Source organism: Cebus imitator, unplaced genomic scaffold, assembly GCF_001604975.1.
Source record: "Cebus imitator isolate Cc_AM_T3 unplaced genomic scaffold, Cebus_imitator-1.0 Scaffold468, whole genome shotgun sequence".
NCBI classification, from domain to species: Eukaryota; Metazoa; Chordata; class Mammalia; order Primates; family Cebidae; genus Cebus; species Cebus imitator.
In genome coordinates, this window is record NW_016107783.1 from 156,386 (window position 1) to 167,037 (window position 10,652).

Sequence of the window (10,652 nt, forward strand, 5' to 3'; positions counted from 1 at the left end):
ATATTTACCCATTTATAATCTTCCCCATATGTAGCCATATGTGCCCATTTCCCTCATTGTTTATATATGCTGTATGTGTGTGTGTGTGTGTGTTTCTGTGTGTGTGTTAAGGGAGGGGATTAGGATTATGACAGATAAAAAGAGAGTGTCAATATTAAACTTTTAGCACCATGAACAGGACTTTTTCCTAGTCTGTAGCAGGCCATAATCTTGAAAAACAAGCATTGTCAAGAGAGAAATAAGCTTTAACACTTTTATTAATATTACTATAATTCGTAAATCATAATTATATATATTTATGTGGTACAATATAGCATTTTGGCATATGTATACATTGTGGGATGATTAAATCAAGCTAATTAAACATATTATCACCTTACCCATATTTATTGTGGTGAGATATTTGAAATTTTACAAACATTTTAAAAACGTTTCTTTGAAATATGGAGATCCATGCTTGCAAATTGTGGTAGATCTTATGGTATATTCCACAGACAAGATGGGAGATACTCCTTCCATCATTTAGGTTGGGACTTAAGTGTCTTCAGCAATGTCGACAGGATATAAACAAAGTTCAATGCAAAGAGAAATAGCAACTGAAAAATCTGTCCCTTCTATCTCAGGTGATGTGATTGGGAGAAAGTGGACATAGAATGCAGGCAGTTGAGGATATCCAATGGCCTTTTATTTTCTTTACCTAGTCTAAGATCTCAAGGTAAGAGTCTTGTTAGAGAACTTGAAACAAAATCCAGAATCAGAGGGGTTAGTATCTATATTGCATTTGGAACTCCAGAAGGAAACTCCCTTTCAGTGTTCCCTCCGTATCAAAAAGGGGCAACAGCCACACCTGTGTCAGATTGATAGACTGCATTGTTGTGCAGAGGAAGGATCTGAAGTTAGTGCCCCAGAGTCTCAGACCTTCAGCTTCTGCATGGTAAAGTTTTGTAGAAGTTCTTGATGCCCTGTGGAAATACAGGGAAGGTAGCTGATAGTATTGGAGAATCATCATGATGCACGCTGAGAGTTGCAGAGTAGGGAATCCTGAACATGATCATAGTGATTATAGTAAAAAACCAAGAAGCAACCTTGTCTTTCCAATCTCAGTATAGTAAATGTGTGAGCCCTATACTCTTGAAAGAATATATAAATACCTCCCTCTTGCCCTGGGCCTCTGCCGGTCTCTATTCTGATGGCTCACATTTGCTCAGATTTTGGCAGCTCATCTAGGGCATTGTCTTAGTTCATTGTCTGAGGCTTAAAACGGAAGACTGGAAACCGGGTAATTTATAAAGAAAAAATAATTTATTTCTTAGAGTTAGGCATGCTGAGAAGTCTGAGGTTGAGAGGCCATATCTGGAACAGCCTTGTTGGTAAGGGATGTCAGGTAAGTCCCAAGGTAACACACAGCAGCATTACATGGCCAGGGGGCATATGATGCTCCCTGAGCATGCCAGCTTAGGTAACTCTTCCTTCCTTTCCATATAAAGTCACCAGTAATACATTAATCCATGAATGGATTAATCCATTCAGGTGGGGACAGCCCTTATGGCCCAATCACCTCTTAAAGGCCCTACCTCTCAATACTGCTATATTAGGAATTAAGTTTCAACATGAATTTTGGAGGGAAAAATATTCAAACCATAGCAGCCATATTGGCTTGAACACAATTTTTAAATGCAGCTATGAAGTGGTAGCCTTGGGAAACATACTTAATCACACCGAAGCAAGTCCAGCTATGCCATTGAGAAGAGAGTATTCAACTTTCACTTTCTTGTCCAGGCATGACTCTAGACACAATCTGCCTATTGGTAGCACCTAGTATTTACTGTAGGATTGGTAAGCTAGGCTGCAATAGGTCCTTTGATCTTTTCCACTGGTTGATACCCCCATTTAACTTAACAGGCCAAGCTGTGCATCAGCAATAAAGGTTTAGGTAACTCTACTTCTACATTGATTTCAATAAGGTGTGAATTCAAAAGACCTAACAGGCCTGCATGTATGTTTCACAGCCTCTCTATGTCTTTATCTTCACCTCTAGAATTGAAGAAATCTATAGCTCTCTCTTTAGAATTAGAGACAATGGCAGGTGTAAGAAGAAATAGAGGAGTGGAATTTTATTTTTGTATTTAAGTGCGTTAGTGATATAGAAAATGTAAAATCAAAAAGTCTATTCAGGTTATACTTGATATATTCTAAAGCCACAATATAATGAGAGGTAATAAAGTCTATTTAAATTCAATTTGTCAAACTACAAACATCTTTGTACAACTTACATTGTTCTTTCTTAAAACTTATAAGCTAGTAGTATATTTTATAAGCATTTCTCCAGATTTTGATTTCACAATCTGCAATACAAAGTTATTTAAAAGGACTTATTGTAGAAATTCTAAAATTGTGCAATTACTTGAAAAGTTACTTTCATTAAGTTTTTTTCAATATTTCATATTAGTTGTATAATTAAATAGAATAAATTGAAGAATTACACATAAAATAGTATTCAACTAGGCATTTACGTTATTTTTAAATTTAAAAAGACTTTTTTTTTTTGGTATAGCACACATATCCTAACATTTTCTACCGGATAATATAACAATAACAGAAAAGCATGTGTGGTACATAAAATATGTCTATAAAATTGACCAGGCTTATTGAATATTTTGGTGTTTCTATGTGTTAACACTGAATAACATCCTCAATTTTATGTACTTTAAAAATCGTTTTGTTTTTGAAAACTTGTTTAACTTAATGATACATGTTTTCAGAGTTCACATAAATGTTTGAGGAGAACATTACATTCTATACAAGTGAGGCCCTGACACTCTGAAGCTGAGGTCACAGTTTGTATCAATATGATAAATATTCATTATTTCATTGTATAGGCTGTATATATGAAATTATAATATCATTATACTGGTAACAAATTTAACAAGACAGTATGTTAAGAAATATCAAATTTATATGTGTGCTCTGGCAGATGAGTAAACCTGTAAAAATTTTGACATATTGTAATCAGCATAACAAATTATGTTAATGAGCCATATTTTTTTTTAGCCTCAACCACAGTAAGAGCTTTCCTCTTGGTAAAGGTGAGAAATTGTTTAGCTCTTTGGAATATTATTTGAATAGGAGAATAATGGCTTACTGAAAATCAGACTTTCTATTTTAAGCTTTAGATGTTACCTTTTATATTTCTATGTTCCAGATAATAATAGTATATTTTTTTAAAAAACTGAAAGTGTTTTTAACTTATAAGGCTCTTACCTTGAAATGTATTAATGCTTTTATAACTTGCACACTGTGGCCATCATCAATTTTCATTAAATATTTTAGCCTTTTGCAGTAATGGGGCTAAATCTAGACTGCTGGATTTCCTTTTATATTATCAGGTGCTATAACACATACACTTAATAATCATGTAATTCATGTTTAAAAACATTTTGGCTTCACAAATGAAAGCAATTATAACTACATATTAAAATGATACAACAATTTTCCAGTCTGATTATTAATTGCAGAAGAAAGAACATATATTTCTTTCTTCCCTTGTCCTACTCAGTTTCTTGAAATTACCCAGTTTCATTCAATTTGATTAAGATAGCTTTAGGGTAGCTTCACCACTACAACACATGCACCAGCTCTTCCAATGTTAACAGGAACTTCCTAAAACACAAAACAAGAAACAAAACATTGTTGGAACTCTGATTTTAGTATAATATAGAATATTATATTCAATATAGTTGAAGAAGTCCTAACATCACCTTGTCTAAAGATGAGATAAACTGCAGCCCGGATAGCAGTGTAGTGTGGTGGAAAGAATACAGCCTTTAGAATAGTAAAAACTTGAGTTTGAGGATTAGGTGATCTTAAGTAAGTTTCATCTCTCTGATAATATTCTCACTTGAAAAATTACAGCTAATTAATTATACTAACCCTTCAAGGCTTTTGTGATGGTTGAGTGAGATAATGAATGACAATTTGCACTTAGTAGTAACAATCCCACTATCTGTTAGTTCTCTTTCACTCTTTCCAGGATCACACAATGAAACAGTGACACAGCCAGAAATATAATATATGACTCTTAACTACTTGTCTGCCATCTTCAGAAAAGTAAATCCCACAAGCTGGTCAAACATTTTCAATATTGATTGTATTTGACCTAACCCCTTGCATGATATTTTTTTTTTCTTCCATTTCTGGTCGGTCCTAAGTGTTGATAAAATAGGAGCTACCTACATTGTAACATTTGAGGGTTTCTGAGTCTTGATGAGTCAGATTATTGGAGGAGAGAGATTAAAAACTCATTATCAGCTGTCCTTATATTAGCACCAATTTATTTAGAGCAATAGCCAGCTGTACCCTGTAGAATACAGAGTAGCATGAAGTCAGTAGAAAGGAAGATAAAGTTAGGTACCAAATACAAGGTTTGCCTGTTTGTAGAGATGGTAAAGAGTTAACCATACTTTATGTCTTTTGTTAACTCATCATTTAATTTACAAAGTATTATTAAGTATTTTAGAATAAATTTAGGGCTATCACTGGCAAAACAGTCGAAAGAGTCAAATTTGCTTTTAACATCTTGAAGATGCCATTTCAATACTATTTTCTGTATTCTCCTTGAAATTCGTTCTATTAGATACCCAGCACTTTTCAGAGGTTTTAATTCTGGTCCTTTAGCATTTACTAAATTATTGATTGACTGATGAATTTACGAGTATTATAGTTTACACAGTCTCTATATGGTAAAGACTGAAGGCTTTTCTTCTGGGTGCCAGCCAATAAAAAGAGCAGATGTTTGTGGAAGAGGATGTTACCCTTTTGTTCTCAGGTCACAACATACACATAAAAAGTTGTGTGGGAGTTCAGTCATGCAGGTGGCAAAAATATTAAGGGAAAATTATTAGAGAAAATTATAAAGTATAGTCACAAACCTTCTTGGAAGTCTGAGAAGTTTGCATAGTTTTGGCAGAAGTTTTGGTTGAAGGAAGCTTTATCCCCTTTACCTTTAGTTAATGAGAAAAGTAAATAGCTAGGAAATGCAGGGGAATTTATCTGAATAACTTGTTTACTCACGTGGTCCTATAAACTAACCTTTAATCATTCCAGATGAATCTCTTGGGGGAAGGTCGACCAGGGATATTACCCACTAATGGTGTTTGCTGCAGGTCTTGGAACCTGTCATTTAATCTGTTCAATCTAGTGGTGTTAACTCAAAGCTTTGTCATTTAATGTGTGCTGAATAAAGTCCAGAGGCCAGTGCTTTGCGGCCAGCAGCTGCTATCTCTTTACAGCACTCTCCTCAAGTGTCTGTTAGTGGCCTGGACACCCCAACCTGCTCATTCACTGTATTCTGGTGTGAATATATTTATTTATCCATCATTAAGTCAGAGTCTGCAGGACAAACCCTTGCAAGTGATAGCCCCAACAAAGTTGGCCATGGTAAAGTGCTTTATTTATTTATTACTGAAGTGTTTTATTGGACCTGCTTATTTTCTTTAAAGGGAATGTTTTCATGAAGTCAAGAGAATGATCTTTCCCCTTTTATGTAAGTATTGATGGGTCCTGCTAATAATTAATTATATCAACTAATAACTCTCTAAGGTATAGATAGAGTGCACACTATAAATTTCACTAAAAGATCTTGTTGGGACCTAAAGAGGAGAATGCAATTAATTTCAAAAATATGCTTTAAAATCTTCTTTTTAAAACCTGAAATATTTTTATTTGAATACCTCTTTCCATTCATCTCTCTGCGCATCATATGACTCAACTGTGTTCAAATAAGTATGTCCATCATATCCTCCAACCACATATAGTTTTTCTCCAAGGGGGCATACAGCAACAGCGTCTCGGGGAACACGCAGAGGTGCCACAGTTGACCATGAATCACTTTTTGGATCATACCTTAAGAAATTTAGAAAGAAAATTTGGAGAAAAAGTCTAATAGAGTTAACAATTGAAAATAACAGACATTCTCAAAATGTATACCTCTGTGAAACAGAGAATTAAAAACACTTTATACAAATGTATTATGGATATGTACATGACAAAATTTTCTTCAGCCACTAGATGTCTCTCAAAGCATATTGAAAACGTTTTGTTTTCCAAGATACCATGCATTTCATTAGTCCGTACTCAGATAAACTTGGAGGAAATTTCACATATTGTGATCCTGGCATTATACAAAAAAATGTCTCCTTTCACTGAGCATTCTGATTGAAGAGCTTTTGTTTTTCTTTTATTATTTACTTGTCGAAGTTATACATAAGATGCCTGATCCCTTTTATATGAGAACTCATATTTTAAAGTAAACCTGAATATAATTGCCTTTTTATATTTACTTTATGAAATGTAGTACTTTGGTTTTAATACTATTTGAAGATAGAATGGTTATAGACTTATCCTGTGTTTTAACTTGCTGAGAGTTGTTATTTATCTCTGTGGAGTCAAGGTTTATTGTTTTCCACTTTAATCTGAAATTAACTCCTTATGCCAAAACCACTTTAGTAAGCAAAATGAAAAATAATTCAATAAGTAATATTAAGATGTTTTCTAGAAATTCTTTCCTAATCTTTGAAGCTTATTTTAAAAAATACATAACACTAAAATCTAAAAGGTGAACAATGAAGAAAATTCGCACTTATACAAAAAATGCTCCCTGACTTTATATTGGCCTATTTATAAAAGCCTAATGAAAAATATTTGTTTTACAAGAGATTTTCATTTATCACTTTCTGCTGATCTACTTATATTTGTATTATCCCCTCTAACCACTGTTTGTATCTCTTTGATGATATTCTAAATCATCTGATTTCAGCTTCCATCTGACTTTGGTCTCACACCCAGGATTTTAAAAATACTATCTGAAATCAGCATTAATTCAGACAACCTAAATTCTATATCATTGTGTGTCATATGGCATATCACTTTAAATTCAGATGTTATAGTAAAACTCAGAACCAGAAAATCCATAGCTACATGCTCTGGCTAAGCCAAATCTTCAAAACAATAGCTATTGTTAATTGATGCTTCACTCAGCTGACAGTCAGGGTACACACATATATGAATCATCAACCAGAACTCATAGACCAAAGATTTTTCTTCATGGGCTTGGTAACTAGTGCTCAAAATCTGGATAACATTATTATCTGGATACTGCTTGATTAAGAAGAGGAGTTTGGGGAATGTTGAGTCTTTTGAAGAAAAAACTAATAGGTAATATGGTTATCTGTGAAGATACATAGAAGCAGTTATTAAAGACAAAGGTAGCCACCACATATTAAAATTAAAATATCATTGCTTCTCTTCCTTGTTTCTCTTTTGCTTTTCTGTCTCCCCTTACTTTGAATGGAAGGATATATATTCTAGTGGAGATAAAATTGAGCCTGAAGTCAAGAGAATGAGTCATGGTCTTATTTTCCCACTTAGAGTAATTAGGAATCATTTCCTTGATTTATTTGCCTCAATTTTCTCATTAACATTATAGTAATAGTGATCCCCGACCCAACTGATGTGATGGTTTTAAAAACCTTTAATTTAAATTATTATCATAAGTAATTGGGTAATCCAAAAGTGTTTTAGCACATACCAAAAAAAAATAGCATCAGGAAAATTGTTCAAGACATGGACATGAGGATAATCTGATTCTATAGAGGGTGCATCTTTAATTGACTTTCTACTGACAACACTATTTTACAACTCTGCATGTGTGGCAGTTAAGTTGTAAAAAACTGAGTTTCCTTGTGATTTTTTATATAACATTACAAATTCATTTTGCCTGATAGAAATAGAATTGATTTCCACAATGTAGAAATAATGACTCCCAAAAATTACCTTTTTTTGTTCTATATGATTTCAACTAGTTTTGTATCTATTGATAAATTATTTCAGCATTCATAGTTGTCTAAGTACCTTTTATTTAAATGCTCTTTTGAACCTTTTTTAACATCTTATAATTGTTTTCTTCATCTATGAATCCCATAAAATGTTTAACATGTGTTCATTTTATATTTTTTCAAATTTTTTATTGATATATAATATTTGTGCACATTTATGGGGTACATGTGATATTTTGTTACATATATAAAATGTGTCATTTTATATTTGTATGAAAGCCAAGATTTTGACTTTTTGAAAATTATGTTTTAGCACTAGTCCTTTTCTCAATGCATTTTCAAGGAAAATGACAATAGGGTAATAATAGGTGATAATGTTAGTAATAACAATAATACTGGATTATAGCAATAATACTAAAAAAAAAAAATCACGATACTTAGAACTGACTCCTATTGAGTACCTAACATATGGCAAGCAATGTGCTAAGTGCATTACCACTTTTCATCTTGTACCCTATGCAGTTGATACTGTTATTATTCCCATTTTACACATGAGGAAACTGATTTTAGATATGTAAAGTAACTGAGCCAATGTCACATAATTAATAAACAGTAGATTTAGAATTTGAATTCAGATCTTTCTGACATCTAATCAGATATGTTTAACTACTATACTATGCATTTGTTTAGTATGTGTAAAGTTCCCATTTTTCTCTTTTTTTTAAAAATTTTAAGAGTATGAGATTTTAAAAAATCAGTAAATTTGGGAGTGTAATTATGTCAGAAAATCAGGTTAAACATTTACTTATAGGATATGCATGTAAATATTTAATTTTTTAGTCTTTGCCACAGATTATATTAAAAAATTTATATTTTTAGTGGTTTATGTAAATACCTATTAAAATTGGTATAGACATTTTAAACCATAATAAGGCTAGTTCTACTGTGAGCACTCTATGGTACTAAAATATGCAGCCCAATTTATTTGTTTCAAGTTTTAACACAGAATTCCACAATTTCAAGGGTTCTTAGAGTGAAGCTAAGAAAATGTTGGCATTATAATAATAGAGAGATTATGATTATTTTATTAAAATAGTTGTATGTATTCCACATTTTTTTTGTTAGGAGATGTACACTCTTTTGTGATAAAATCAACTTATATAGTTTCATACATTTAGATCCTGGAAGCCAAGCTAATGCAACACAGTTACGGAGCCTCAACAAAAAGCTTCCAAACTGCAATAGAAACAAGAAAGCACAGGCTATAATATATATAATGAAAAAAATCTTGCTAGGATTTATTACAAGAAAATTGCCATTATAAGACAGAGAATTATTTGTATCTCTGATTATCTATTTACTTCTTGACAGATAAATTTTTTGTGAAATCAGATGTGATTTTCAGAGCAACAAACCTTCACAGCTTCTTATTTACTAGATATCTCTGTACAGTTCTGTGTTATTTTGGATAGAATCCTTTAGACAGCATTTAATATTTCTGTAAAAAACAACGTGGATTTTCCATATCAATCTTTTTTCCTTGACCTCTCCCTCCCATGAGTTTACCACTCCAAAGCAGTTTTCTTTTTAAGACAGAGCCTTATACTGTTGCCCAGTCTGGAGTGCAGTTGTGCGATCTCAGCTTATCATAACCTCCACCTCCCAAGCTCAAGCGATTGTCGTGCCTCAGCCTCACCAGTATCTGGGATTACACGTAGGCACAATCATGCCCAACTCATTTCTGTATTTCCTTAGAGATGGGATTTCATCATGTTGGCCAGGCTGGTCTCAATCTCCTGGCCTCAAGTGATCTGCCTGCTTCAGCTTCCCAGATTGCTGAGATTATGGGCATGACTCATCATGCCCAGCTCCAGTGTAGTTTGAAGTGTCAATGAAATCTTAACATACCCAATTATTTTTATACAAATTTGTTAGCACTTTGGATCAAGTTATGTTTTCTCGAATATAATAATTCCAGATATTATATGTTTATTTTATATATGATTTAGTCTTGCCAACTATCAAGAGTTTTATAAAGAGGTTATAGGTATATGGCTTTTAGCTGCACAACCATAAATACTTTTACAGGCATATAAATAGTATTGAATGCTTAGGTACCATTACTTAAAATAAAAACTGCACTTACCTTTGTTGAATACAATTATGGATTGAGAAAAAATCTGGGTACATTCTCTGGTAGTTAGGCTGGTACCAAACTTTTTTTTTTGAGATAGAGTCTCACTCTTTCACCCAGGTTGGAGTGCAATGGCATGGTCTCGGCTTACTGCAACCTCTGCCTCCTGGGTTGAAGCGATTCTCCTGTCTCAGCCACCTGAGTAGCTGCATGCCACCACACCTAGCTAGTTTTTTTTTTATTTATTTTTTGTATTTTTAGTAGAGATGGTATTTCACTATGTTGGCCAGGCTGGTCTTGAGTTCCTGACCTCGTGATCTGCCTACCTTAGCCTTCCAAAGTGCTGGGATTATAGGTGTGAGCCACCACACCTGGCCTAAACTTTAATGAGTTGTGTGCTATCTATAACTTTTTGTAGTCTACAGAAGGCATCAATAAATTATCTAGGCAATTTAAAGTAGAATCTGTCATTTAAATTTTTTTTTTCATGCAATGTTGTTTAAACACACTTTAAGTCTACTGTATTCTTTGGGTTTTTCTAAAAGGAAACATGGTTTGGGTCATGAATTTGGGCCATGTATTTGGGGAATCAAATACACTCACACATACACACACACACACACACATACACACACACACAGAGAGAGAGAGAGAGAGAGAGAGAGAGAGAGAGAGAGAGAGAGAAA

General features: G+C 33.4%; 1 protein-coding gene across 1 annotated transcript in view; it reads right to left on the reverse strand.

Annotated features, from left to right (window-relative positions):
• Positions 1-240: 240 nt before the first annotated feature.
• The window catches only part of KLHL4 (kelch like family member 4), a 149,320-nt gene continuing 138,908 nt past the window's right edge, over positions 241-10,652 (reverse strand). The window contains exons 10-11 of the mRNA XM_017512276.2: positions 5,730-5,901; positions 241-3,660 (exon numbers count right to left, since the gene is read on the reverse strand). Coding sequence (XP_017367765.1) covers positions 3,601-3,660; positions 5,730-5,901 — 232 coding nt within the window. The 3' untranslated portion in view covers positions 241-3,600. The remainder of the gene's footprint in view (positions 3,661-5,729; positions 5,902-10,652) is intronic.